General features: G+C 50.9%; 2 protein-coding genes across 3 annotated transcripts in view; one reads left to right on the forward strand and one right to left on the reverse strand.

The window, feature by feature from the left end:
- The window catches only part of Rassf4 (Ras association domain family member 4), a 33,025-nt gene that overhangs the window by 4,785 nt on the left and 15,188 nt on the right, over positions 1 to 13,052 (reverse strand). For both annotated transcript variants that reach the window (XM_042696380.1, XM_042696381.1), the window contains exons 4-7: positions 6,467 to 6,609; positions 4,801 to 4,892; positions 4,100 to 4,257; positions 42 to 143 (exon numbers count right to left, since the gene is read on the reverse strand). In XM_042696380.1, the coding sequence (XP_042552314.1) occupies positions 42 to 143; positions 4,100 to 4,257; positions 4,801 to 4,892; positions 6,467 to 6,609 (495 nt within the window). The remainder of the gene's footprint in view (positions 1 to 41; positions 144 to 4,099; positions 4,258 to 4,800; positions 4,893 to 6,466; positions 6,610 to 13,052) is intronic.
- Positions 9,271 to 11,045, forward strand: Depp1 (DEPP1 autophagy regulator). The gene is made up of 2 exons (XM_042696385.1): positions 9,271 to 9,446; positions 10,374 to 11,045. The coding sequence occupies exon 2, from the start codon at positions 10,401 to 10,403 to the stop codon at positions 11,007 to 11,009; it is 609 nt and encodes a 202-aa protein (XP_042552319.1). The 5' UTR covers positions 9,271 to 9,446; positions 10,374 to 10,400; the 3' UTR covers positions 11,010 to 11,045.

The raw sequence follows: 13,052 nt of genomic DNA on the forward strand, positions 1-13,052 counted from the left end.
AGCATCCTGGGCCAGGGCTGCCCCCATGGGGCCAGACTTACCCGGAACTTGTTCAGCAGCAGCGTAAGTACCTGCAGGGTGGTCATAGTGCTGTTGACCCTCACATTGGTCACGGATCCATAGGCAGGAGTGAACACAGAGGTCTGCGCAGGGCAGAAGGTCAGCTCAGAGCAGGCCTGGAGAAGCCCTGGGCTGGTTCTCAGTGATGCACTTTGGGCCCCAGGAGCACCAGCACCTGCTCACCCACATGCAGTTTGGCTCGTATGGACCTGGGAAGCTAACAGTGCCTTCTGGAGCTTAAGAAAGATGGCCATGTGTCCATCAGGACCAGTTCTCTGGACCCCAGGATCCAGTTCATCAGATGGCTCAAATCATCTAGTGTCTGTTGATTCTACAGGCTAGAGATTCCCAGGAGCTGCCATCTCCCCACAGTGCCTAATAGGAGGCCCCCAAGTCACACTGCAGAACTTCCCAACAAATCCCTTCACCTTAGGCCTTCCAGACCATTTTCCATACTAATGTCTACAGTACCACCTTCCAAAACCCTGCAACTCCACATGTGGCCCAGCCCCGCTTCATCAAGTGAAGTACAGTCCTACTTTTGTCCTTCCTCTTCTCCAATGATTAGACCTCCTGAACCAGAATCTGCCTCTGAAGTAGAGTTCTAACCTGCTGTCTCATAAGTACCATGTCAGAGCACTTTTGTGAAGTGTGCTTTGAGGTAAAAGTATCTGAAGACACATCACCTGGATGACACAATGCCACGCATAGCTCATCTTTTTGCTACATATGTATGACAGGATCCTTCAAGCCCCCTGTGCCATAGACATGTTTTGGGTGGACTCACTGTATTCCGTGTGTGTGTGTGTGTGTGTGTGTGTGTGTGTGTGTGTGTGTGTGTGTGTGTGTGTGTGTGTTGGTACTGGAGCTTGAACTCAGGGCCTGGGCACTGTCCCTAAACTTTTTCAGTCAACACTGCTACCCTCCCACTTGAACTACAGCTCTATTTCCTATTTCCAGCTTTTTGGTGGTTAATTGAAGATAAGACTATCACTGTCAGGCGCTGGTGGCTCACACCTATAATCTTAGCTACTCAGGAGGCTGAGATCTAAGGATCACAGTTCAAAGCCAGCCTGGGCAGGAAAGTCCGTGAGACTCTTATCCCCAATTAACCACCAGAAAACCAGAAGTGGTGCTGTGGCTCAAGTGGAAGAGCACTTGCCTTGAGCTGAAGAGCTCAGGGACAGTGCCCAGGCCCAGAGTTCAAGCCCCATGACTGGGGAAAAACTAAAAAAGAGTATCACTGATTCTTCTGCCCCAGCTGGCTTCAAACAACTATTGTAAGATCTCAGTCTCCTGAGTAGCTAGGATGACAGGTGTGAGCCACCGGCTCCCAGCTGCTGAATATTTTAAGACAGGCTTCAATTTAACTCCCCAATGAATCATGTGGAATTAGTTCCTTTTCCTTAGAAAGAAGGTGTATGCTTGGGGGAGTGGTGTTAAATAGCTGGTCACACCAGGCACCATGGCTCACGCCTATAATCCTAGCTACTCAGAAGGTTTAGATATGAAGATTACAGTTTGAAGCTGGAACTGTTTTTTTTTTTTGGTCGGTTGTGGGGCTTGAACTCTGGGCTTGGGCGCTATCCCTCAGCTCTTCAGCTTAAGGCGAGCGAGTGCTCTACCACTTGAGCCATAACACCACTTCCAGTTTTCTAGTGGTTTATTGGAAATAAGAGCCTCACAGTTTCCTGCCCGGGCTGGCTTTGAACCACGATTCTCAGATCTCAGCCTCCTAGTAGCTAGAATTACAGGCGTGAGCCACCAGTGCCCGGCTCCATGGAACTTTTATCTCCAAATAACCACCAGAAAATAAGAAGTAGAGCTGTGACTGAAGTGGTAGAGCACTAGCCTTGAGTGAAACTGCTCAGGGATAGTGCCTAGGCCCTGAGTTCAAGCCCTAGGACTGGCACCAAAAGAAAAAAAAAGCTAGTCAGGGTTGCCCCTCTAGAAAGGACAGTGCCTTGACTAAGAACTGTGTGATGGCTGAAACCCCAATGAAGCTGGGAGGTGGTGTGCTGCCCCTTCTGTGTGACTGGACTTCTCCTTGTTCCACAAGCCAAGTTCAAGTCTGCAGAGTCTGCTTCTACAATTTGCTTTCCCAAGGAAGTAGCTCAGGGTACTTAAGGCTCTTTTTTTTTTTGGGTCCGGTCGTGGGGCCTGAACTCTGGGCCTGGGTGCTGTCCCTCAGCTCTTCAGCTCAAGGCTAGTGCTCTACCACTTGAGCCACAGCGCCACTTTCAGCTTTTTTCTTTTTGCGTATGTGGTGCTGAGGAATCGAACCCAGGGCCTCAGGCATGCAAGGCAAGCGCTCTACCACTGAGCCACCTTCCCAGCCCTTAAGGCTCTTTTTCAGTATCCCTAGCTAGTTTCTGATCCAGCATTAGCCTCAAACTGTAGCTCTCCGCAGCTGAGACCTGGAGGATGTGGCTCATACACTCACTCCACCCAGGGCAGAGTTAGGCCTTCCATTTCCAAGAAATAAGGAACAGAGACGTTAGGCTTCTTAAGGATATGATCTTGTCAACAGGAGGCCTTTCCCGAAGATGAAATTAGTCAGCTCCAAGTAAGAACTGAAGATGAAATTAGTCAGCTCCAAGTAAGAATAGAGGGCCTTAGGTTACTTTCTCATCTCAAAAAGACCTCATTTAAATGCTACACCAGCTGGGTGCCAGTAGCTATGCCTGTAATCCTAGCTATTCAGGAGGCTGAGATCTGAGGATAAAGGATCAAAGCCAGCCAGGTCAGAAACATCTGTGAGCCTCTTATCTCCAACTAACCAGCAAAAAGCTTGAAGTGAAATTATAGCTTCAGTGGTAGAGCACCAATTTTGAGCAAAAAGGGAAGAGAGAGTGAGAGGCCACGAGTTCAAGCCCCAATACTGGCACATGTACATGCATGCATGCACACACACACACACACACACACATACACACACACACACACACACACAAGTGGCTCACACTGGAAAGGCCTCCACTTTCTTTCCCGGTATAGCAGGATACGGCAGGTCACAGGACACCCTAAACAGGGCCTCACCCAAGCCGCCCTTCCATTTATAGTCACAATCCACTTCTCTAGTTGTTTACTTATGATGTAATGGGGGAAATGGTGCTTTCTCCAAGGTCGGTACAATACATACTAGGACAAAAGGCTGAGTGCTGGGAATTAGAAGCCACCCAGGTTCTGTGGGAACACGCAGGCCCTGGGGCACACCTCACTGAGAAGGCTTAATTGACCCAGAAAGGGCAGCTGGATACACAGTGTTCCCAGGAACAAACAGTCGATGGAGCTGGAGGGTGGGGCCATCAGAAATGTCAGCATTAATGATAATCTTGGTGGGTGGTGGCTATGGCTCTTTGGTATGGCACTTTCCTAGCAACTGGGAATCCTGAGCTCAAACTCTAGTACCAACAATCATAACGATAATCATGGTAATAAACTCAGCATTACTGTTTGCCTTAAGCTCTGTGTGTGTGTGTGTGTGTGTGTGTGTGTGTGTGTGTGTGTGTGTGTGTGTGTGTGTGTGTGCTGCATGTGTAAATACTAGGGTTTGAATGCAGGACCTGGGCTTTGTTCCTGAGCTTTTGTGCTCAAGGCTGATTGATGCTCTACCATTGAATCCACAGCTCCAGCTTCCTGGTGGTTAGGGGAGTCTCAAGGAGGACTGCTTGGAATGTCTACCCTCTGATCTCAGTCTCCTGAGTAGCAAGGATGACAGGCGTGACCTATATTGTCTAACTGCCTTAAGCTTCACTTGCCCAAACCCCACAGGATGTGGGGGATGTCTGGACCGGGCAGGGGGGTGGAGATGGTGTGGGTTGAGGATGGAAGTGCTATGCTGAGGTGACTTTGGACTGGTTATTTCTCCTCCTGAGAAATCAGGATGGGAAGGTCCTGGTGAAATGGGGCTCCTGACTCTGAGCAGGGGGATGATTCCTGCACACCGGAAGGTCCTGGTGAAATGGGGCTCCTGACTCTGAGCAGGGGGATGATTCCTGCACACCGGACCGGGGACAAGGCCGGGTGGGGACGTTACCTTGTGATTGTAGAAGTGCCCGTTGATGGAGAAGCGGTGTCTCCGCACCCGCTGGGCCTCAGCAGGTGTGCGGGACTTGGGCCTCCTCTGGATCACACAGCTGGCATCGCTCTGGGTCCGCAGCAGCTGTGGGATCTCCTCCTCCTCCTCCAGGGACCCTGCAAAGGGAAAAGAGAATGGAGGAGGAAAAGGTAGCAACTGCCATGGCCCTAGCAGTGGGAACCATTGCCACAGGGGCTGTGAGGCTCCCAGAGCCCCGGCAACTCCAGTCCCAGCACATGATGGGGGCAATGATGGCTCCTGTATATTTATCTTATTTCATTTAGTGAATTGTGGGGCTTGAACTCAGGGCCTGGGCACTGTCCCTGGGCTCTTTTGCTCTAGGCGAGCGCTCTCCCACTTGACGTCACAGCCCCACTTTGTGTTTTCTGGTGGTTAATTGGAGATAAGAGTCTCACGGACTTTCCTGTCCAGGCTGGCTTCAAACTGCAATCCTCAGATCTCAGCCTCCTGAGTGGCTGGGATGACAGGTGTGAGCCATGGACTCCCAGCTCTTTTTTTCTTTTTTTTAATGTCATGAAGCATGGTGTAGGGGACTCGGGGCCCTGAAGCAGTGCAGTGATGGGGCTCCTCAGAGGTGATGGTCAGGGGCCAGGCCGCTCTTCTCCCTGGAGTCAGATGGTCTGGCGGGTCCCACTTACCTGAACCATCTCTGGAACTCATGGCCTTGTGTTGGGGCTGAGCACCCGGCTCCTCAACGGTGCTCCCGCCATCCTGCGGTGGCATCTCCTTGCTGAAAAGAGACAATCCTGCTGCTCAGGTGACTGCTGTCCAGAAAGACAACTCAGGCCAAAGAGAAGGCGCAAGAAGCAGCAGGCTGAATGGAATAACTTTGATTTGTTTTGTTTTGGGTCACTTGTGGGGCTTGAACTCAGGGCCTGGGCATTGTCCCTGAGCTTTTGTGCTCAAAGCTAGAGCTCTACCACTTGAGCCACAGCTCCACTTCCTGTTTTTGGATCATTAATTGGAGATTAGAGTCCCACAGACTTGCTTGCCTGGACTGGCTTTGAACTACGATCCTCAGATTGCAGCCTCTTGAGTAGCTAGGATTACAGATGTGAGCCACCAGTGCCTGGCTCAAATGCAGTAAATTTTAAACAATAAAAAATAGTAAAGGGCTGGGTGCTGGTGGCTCATGCATGTAATCCTAGCTAATCAGGAGGCTGAGATCTGAAGATCTGTCCAAAAACCAGTGGGTCAGAAAAATCCATGAGATACTTATCAAAAGGCTAGAAGTGGAGGTATAGCTCAAGAGGTAGAGCACCAGCCTCAAGTGAAAAAGCCCAGTAAGAGTGAGAGAACCTGAGTTTAAGCCCCAGTAGCAGCACACACACACACACACACACACAAATAACCTCCTTCCTTCCTCCCTTCCTCCCTTTCTCCCTTCCACCACACCACGAAATTGGTGTGTGCCTGGCTGCTAACTCCTTTTTTTTTTTTTTAATATATATATGGTAACTCCCTTTTTTGAGGTGGGTAGTAGAAGTATAGGAAGCAGTATGACAGGTAAGACATGGTATCCTTCTGATTGAAACATTTTTTTGTTCTGTTTTGTTTTTTTCTATATCAAATCTTTCTGACACATTTTTGAACAGTAAAATTAATCTGACCTTACATTCAGATACATTTACAAAAACAGAGCATACATTATAATAAAAGCAATAGGAATGATGGTGCATGCCTGTAATCCTAGCAGTCAGGAGGCTGAGGCAGGCATGAGTTTGATGAGTTTAAGGTGGCCTGAACTACATAGCAAAGCCATGCCTTGAAAGAAAAAAAGTATAGAAGGAAGGAAAGAAGAAGGTAGAAAGAAGAGGAGAAAAAAGGGAAAAAAAGGAAAGGAAGGGAAAGGAGAAAGAAAAGAAAAGAGGAAGGAAGGAAGGAAGAAAGGAAGGAAGGAAGGGAGGGAGGGAGGGAGGGAGGGAAGAAGGGAGAGAGGGAGGGAGGGAGGGAGGGAAGAAGGGAGGGAGGGAAGAAGGTAGGGAGGGAGGGAGGGAGGGAAGAAGGAAGGAAGGAGTAGATTATTTTTGTGTAAATTCATCATTAACACTTTCTCAGTGCTGTACCCAATGGGCTGGGGAGAGATGGTCAGTGGTAGAGTGCCTGGCCCTGGGTTCAATTCCCAATACTATAAAATAGAGAGGGAAGGGAGGAGGGAAGGAGGCCACCCAGAGTCAGGGTGTGTGTGGCCAGGCTATGCCCCATGCCTGAACCCTGGGCTGAGGACACGCTAGAATCAACAGCAGAGTTTGAGCTGAGAGGTGTCCTGGAGGCCCCCAGCCCCGCCCCACGCTGGGCACTCACGGGGAGCAGCTGGGCTGTGGGTGCGACCAGGAGATGGAGGAGAGGCGCACACGTTCATGGTCATCCTGCATCTGAAGCCGGATGGGCCGCCTGAGCCCCCACGCGATGTTGAGGAGCCCCTCAATGATCAGAGCCCCTTCCTCCTGGGAAAGGGAGTGCAGATAGGTCAGTCTCCTCCTTCAGAGCAGTGGACATTGGGGGTACCTCCCCTGCCCCCGAATGCCCTGACAGGCTACTCAGGCAAGTCCCCAGATACACTCCTGTACGTGCTCTGAGGCACAGAGCCAGGGCCTGAGGGAGGAAGCCTGAGACTCGCCTTCCAGAGTTCAGCCCAGGCCTGGCCAGACACATGGTCAGGACAGGACAGAGTTGCCGAGTCAGGTGTCCCAAAGGACCCCAAAGCTGTCCGGCATGCACGTCCACACGATGGCCCGGAAGCACATCCCAGAGAAGGCCAGTCTGGCTGCCTCCCTGAACAAACTGTGCCCTGGCCAGGGTCCTGTGGTCACCAGCTCCTGAAGGGCCTCATGCCCACCAGGGCAGTGGCTGCTGCTCTAGCTAGATCTGAGCTCTGCCCTCTCCTCATACCCCAGACAGCAGCAGTACCCTCTTACCTGGGGTCAGCCCACCCCAGAATTCCAAGCTTGTTTTCTTCTTGATGGCTGATCTTTTGGGGGCTTGAACTCAGGGCCTGGGCACACTTGCTTATTAGCCTTTTTTGCTCAAGCTCGGCATTCTGTCACTTGAGCCACAGCTATACTTCCAACTTTTTGGGGGTCATTGGAGATAAGAGTCTCACAGACTTTCCTGCCTGTGCTGGCTTTGAACCTTGATCCTCAGATCGCAGTTTCCCGAGTAGCTAGGATTATAGGCATGAAGCACTTGTGTCCATCTTTTTTGCTCACTACTTCTGGAATACTGTTTTGCCCCACCAGTATCTCTACAAAAGTTCTCATCCCTCGACCCCAGCTGCTTGGGCCTCCCCTCACCTCAGCTCCACAAGGCGCGTGGCATCTTCTCACTCCATGGGTGCCTGGCTGGCTTCTGCTCATACTCCCATGCCTTCGTTGTCAGGCCAATTACCCACAAGCAAGCCTGGCCAGATATCACTATTCATATGCCCAGAGAATCTTCTAGAAAGCTTGGGCACCCTTTCCCCATGGGTAGCCAACTTGGACCCTAACTCTCCCATTGCTGTTATTTTTTAGGTTTGTGGTAAGAACATTGAACACACAACCTGACTCTTACTGGATATGTCTCTGTGTGTGTGTGTGTATGTGTGTGTGTGTATGCACATGCTGGTACTTGAGCTTGAACTCAAGGCCTGCATGCCGTCCCTCAGCCTTTTCCACTCAAGGATCGCATAATACCACAGCTCCACTTCTGGCTTAAGTAGACATAATAACAGTGTTATGGGTTTTCCTGCTCAGTCTGGCTTTCAACTGTGAGGAAGAAGATGCCACAGAAACGTGTGCACAACTATGGCAGAACTCATGGTGTGGATCTCATGGTTGCTAATCACTTCTATGTTTCCAACACCCCACCACCCACAGAAAAGGAGGTCTACTGTCAATGATCAGAATGTACACACAGCTTTTGGATAGGAGCTTGCAGCATTTGCTAAAGAAGGCAATTAAGAAAGTAGCAAAAGGCTGGGTGCCTTGGTTTATGGCTATAATCCTAGCCGCTCAGGAGGCTGAGATTTGAGCATTGAGGTTTGAAACCAGCCTGGGCAGGAAAGTCTGCAAGACTTGTATCTCCAAGGAACCACCAAAAAGCTGGAAGTGGAGCTGTGGTTCTAGTGGTAGAGTGCCAGCCTAGAACAAAAAAGCTCTGGGTCAGCACCCAAGGCCCTGAGCTCAACGCTATTACCAGTACAAAAACAATTTTTAAAAATGCTAGTAGTGTGCTTATATTTTTCCTTTCTTTTTTAGATCCACGAACAGGACTCGAACTCTGTACCTGATGCTTTCACTCACTGCCTAGTACTCTACCAATGGAGCCACGTTTCTAACCCCAGTGTGCTTGTATTTTTAATAACTGTATTATAGACAATGGTAGATTGCATTTGTGATACATATGTGTGAGAAAAAAAAGAAAAAAGGGCTGGGAAGGTGGCTCAGTGGTAGAGTGCTTGCCTTGCATGCCTGAGGCCCTGGGTTCAATTCCTCAGCACCACATAAGCAAAAAAAAGAAAAAAGCCGGAAGTGGTGCTGTGGCTCAAGTGGTAGAGCGCTAGCCTTGAGCTGAAGAGCTGAGGGACAGCACCCAAGCCCAGAGTTCAGGCCCCACGACCGGACCCAAAAAAAAAAAAGAAAAAAGAAAGCAACCTGTTTAGGATGCTGTGAGGCCAGGATTGTACCCCAGGGGCTGCTCTTCATCCAGTCCATTGTAGGCTGTGCTCAGCTTGGAGCACACCTAAGGATCCTCTAGGCTGTGGCTCTGCGTGGCCGGTGTCCCCTGTCATGGTCACTCAACCAACCCTACTTGTGCAGGCCCAGGGCCCAGTAGAAGCCAGTGGGAGGCCAGGATGTTGGTGTACTAGCGTAGCATATACATGGTAGGTAATACTTTCTGGCAGTTATAGACCCTGAAGCTGTCTGTCCCCTGACTCTCCCAGGGCCTCCCAGGCCGGGACACATGAGCACTACTCCCCTCCTGTCAGTGTAAACACCCTCAGCTTCCATAAGACAAACAGCTCTCCCAGCTGGCAGCTGGCCCAGGCCCTGCCCACCAGGCTGTTTTCCTCCCAGCCTTCCGGAGCACAGCTATTCTGGGCCCTGTGACAGTAACTGATGGCCGCAGAAAAGATATAAAAGCAGCCACAGACCTTGAGTTCTCAGGAGAGAACATTATCCTTAAGATTCTCCCAGGGACCCAACACTGGACCCAACCTCCACCTCTCCACCACAGAGCTTCCTGGGGACTAGACCAACCTCACCCCATCCTCCCTGCTGCCTTCATCCACCCCACAGCACAGGTAAGAGAGCAGTTGCCTTCTGGATACAGGCAGAACGCAGGGCTGTGTTTATCCTGGATAGCCACCCTCAGCTTGGAATGGTCCAGCTTTCCTACTGGGTAGATCAGGACAAAGCTACCAGAAGCAGTGGCTTTATGCTGACACACAACTTTTATATTATTTATTTATTTATTTAGTGCCAGTCCTGGAGTTGAACTCAGAGCCTGGGAGCTGTCCCTGAGCAATTTTGCTCAAGTGCTCTACCACTTGAGTCACAGCTCTACTTCTGGTGGTTAATTGGAGATAAGTCTCACAGACTTTCCTGCCCAGGCTGGCTTTGAGCCTAATCCTCAGATCTCAGCCTCCCTGAGCAACTAGGATTATAGGTGTAAGGCACTGGCACTCAGCTAGCCACATGGTTTGATTGTGCTGGTCCTGGAGGTTGAGCTCAGGGCTTCCCACTCTTGCCTGACTTTTTCACTAAAGGCTTGTGCTCTACCACTTCAGACACATCTCCACTTCCAGCTTTTTGTTAATTCATTACAAATAAAAGTCTCTTGGACTTTTCTGCCTGGCTGGCTTTGAACCTCAATCCTCTGATCTCAGCCTCCTAAATAGCTAGGATTACAGTTGTGAGCCACCAGTGCCTCACTGCTTCTGGCTTTTTGCTGGTTAACTGAAGATACAAGTCTCATGGACTTTCCTGCTCAGGCTGGCTTTGAACCTCAGTCCTCAGATCTCAGCCTCCTGAGTAGCTAGGATTACAGGTGTGAGCCACCGATGCCTGGCTATGCCTGTGAGTTTTTAATGTGAGTAGGAAGGAAGAGCAGGGAGCCACAGGCATGGGCTGTGAACCTCACCTCTGCAGCTCCGGATGGAAGAGGGGACAGAGGAGGGGGTCAGGCTGGGACTACAGGCCCTCACCTCCTGTCTCCCATCTGCCAACAGGTTGCTGCCTTGGCTTTATCAGCAGCAATGAGGTCCCGGCTCCTGCTGTCTGTAGCTCAACTACCCACAATTCGAGAGACTTCAGAGGAGATGGTGGCCGGAGGGCCCGGGCAGGAGCCCACAGCCTCTCCCAGCCTGGACGACTACGTGAGGTCACTCTGTCAGCTGGCACAGCCAGCTTCTGTGCTGGACAAGATTGCAGCCAGGGGCTGGACCAACAGACCCCACCCCCCAGCGCAGGCTAATGAGAAGAGCCGCCTGGCTGTGACCCGATTGGACAAGACTCCCTGCTTCAGTGGGCAGCTGCCTACAGCGCCCTCTGCTGGCACTGCTGACCCTCTGGATTGGCTCTTTGGGGAATCTCAGGTAAAGCAGCCAAATAAGGGCTTGTCCAGGGCGACCAGCTCCTCTGATGGCCACTGGGATGCACACAGACCGATGGACAGAAGCAAAGCCAGAGGGAGACCCTGTGAAGTCAGAGCACTTGAGCACTCTCTGGCGAGACCATCTCGGGACAGGCAACAGAGCTGGATTTCGGAACAACCTGGCAGGGTCACACTTGCCTCCTGTAGTCCCCGCCCCAGTAGTATCCTTAGAAGTCTGTACTTGCACCTCCCCGTGATTCATGAACTCTGACCCTTCCCCAATAAAGACTCCTGTACGAAGCAGGTCCGGTGGCTGTCTCCCTGCCTGTGCCTTGTGGTAGCCATGTCTCCAGCAGGTCTCAGGAAGGAGCACGTCTTTCTGCAGGGATATCCTGCTCCTCACGGGAGCCAGGACTGATGCTATCTGATCTTGCTTTTCCTAGCTGATCACCTTGAGACAGTGACTTCGTGTCTCTGTTCCTTGGTTTTCTCATGGCACAATGAGAAACAGTAGGGGCATTTCCCAAGCGGCGCTGCTGAGTGGAAGCAAGCAATACTCAGGGTAGCTATTGTCATCCCAGGGATGGAGGTGTGGTGAGGGAACTGTGGCTCAAATGGTAGAGCACTATTCTTGAGCAAAAGAAGCTTCAGGACAGAACAGGCCCTGAGTTCTAGTCCCAGGATTGGCACCAAAAATTAATGAAAAAAGAAAAAAGCAGAAAGTAAATCACACACTACAAAGAAAGTTTCAGAGAGGCAATTTCCTCAGTTTCCTTATGTGTAAAATGAGGGACATCACCCACTGTCCTCTATCTCCCCCAGGAGGTGGGGAAACTGTCCAAGTGGACTTGGAGAAGACAGATGTTTGCATCTGTCAGAACCTGCTATACCTCCTCAGGAGCCTCAATTCCCTGGTCACCTGACCTGCTGTTAATACATGGGACAGCCTGTATCTGTATCTGGGGAAGGGTGAATGTGCACCATGTGAGCCTCACCAGTGACGAGACGGGCTAGGCTTGCTGCAGCCTCTTCTACAAAGCAACTGGAAAATCAGGTCAGAGTCTGGCATTGGTGGCTCATGCCTGTTATCCTAGCTACTCGGGAGGCTGAGTTCTGAGGATTGGGGTTCAAAGCCAGACAGGAGAAGCAAAGTCTGTGAGACTCATCTCCAGTTAGCCAAGTAAAAGCCAGAAATAAAGCTGTGGCTCAAGTGACAGAGCACCAGCCTTGAGTGAAAAAAGCTAAGTGGACAGCACCCAGGTCCTGAGTTCAAGCCTTAGTACCAGCATACACACACATACACATCCCGGGTCAGGAGTCACTGACACTCAGCTTAATGTTCATGGAGGCTGCTATACCCCAAAACCATATTGATGGTAGGGCTAACAGGCTGGAAGAGGGGAGCCCTAGGACCCTCTGCAGCTATCCACTGATATGATAGAGGTAAATGGCATCTTAAGAAAGGGCTTTTGGAAGTACTGCAAGATTGTATGCACAGAACAGCCTAGAAGGATTCCTTTCCCCATGAGCTAGGCTCTTTTTCTTCCTCCCTCCCTCTCTCCCTCCCTCCCTCCCTCCCTCTCTCTTTCTCTCTCTCTCTTTCTTTCTTTCTTTCTTTTTCTTTCTTGTTCTGGAGCTTGAGCTCAGGGCCCGGGCACTGTTTTGCTCAAGGCTAGCACTCTGTCATTTGAGTCACAGCTCCACTTCTTGCTTTTTGGTGATTAATTAGATAAGTATGGTACAGGCTTTCCTGTCCAGGTTGGCTTTGAACCGCCATCCTCAGATCTCAGCCCCCTGAATAGTTAGGATTACAGTGTGAGGCACGGGCATCCAGCTTGGTTAGGTTCTTCTGTTCCTATGAGCAGTCACGTTCTCCAGTCCTTTGCTGTTGGAGTGAGCTGGAGTGAGGAGGGGGACAGCACAAGGCCCTGGGCAGGCTGAGAACAGCCATGGCAGGGGGAGGCGGGGACTAGTTCCTCCAGAGTCCAGTGGTCTTCCAGGCCTTAAAGCGGGAGTGAGAGTAACACCCCCCCCCCTCTGTTCCACCACTCCCTCCTCGGGGGAAGAGCCTGGCTTTCTGTCACAGAGACCCTGGTGGAGGGGAAGTTCCTTTCCTTTCCCACAGTGCTCAGGGAGTCTGGAGCAATGAGCCAGGCTGTGTGTAGTGTGTGGTGATGGCCACTAGGGGGAGGTGTCGAGCTGGACGAGAGCGGGTTCCAGGCTGGGTCAACCTTGCCTCTGCCTCACACTGTTTTTCTAAATTGGTGAGTTTACACAGCAATGTTTCCACATAGGTGCGTTTTCTCCCAAGACA

Source organism: Dipodomys spectabilis, unplaced genomic scaffold (genome assembly GCF_019054845.1).
Source record: "Dipodomys spectabilis isolate Male_0828 unplaced genomic scaffold, ASM1905484v1 ptg000207l, whole genome shotgun sequence".
NCBI lineage: Eukaryota > Metazoa > Chordata > Mammalia > Rodentia > Heteromyidae > Dipodomys > Dipodomys spectabilis.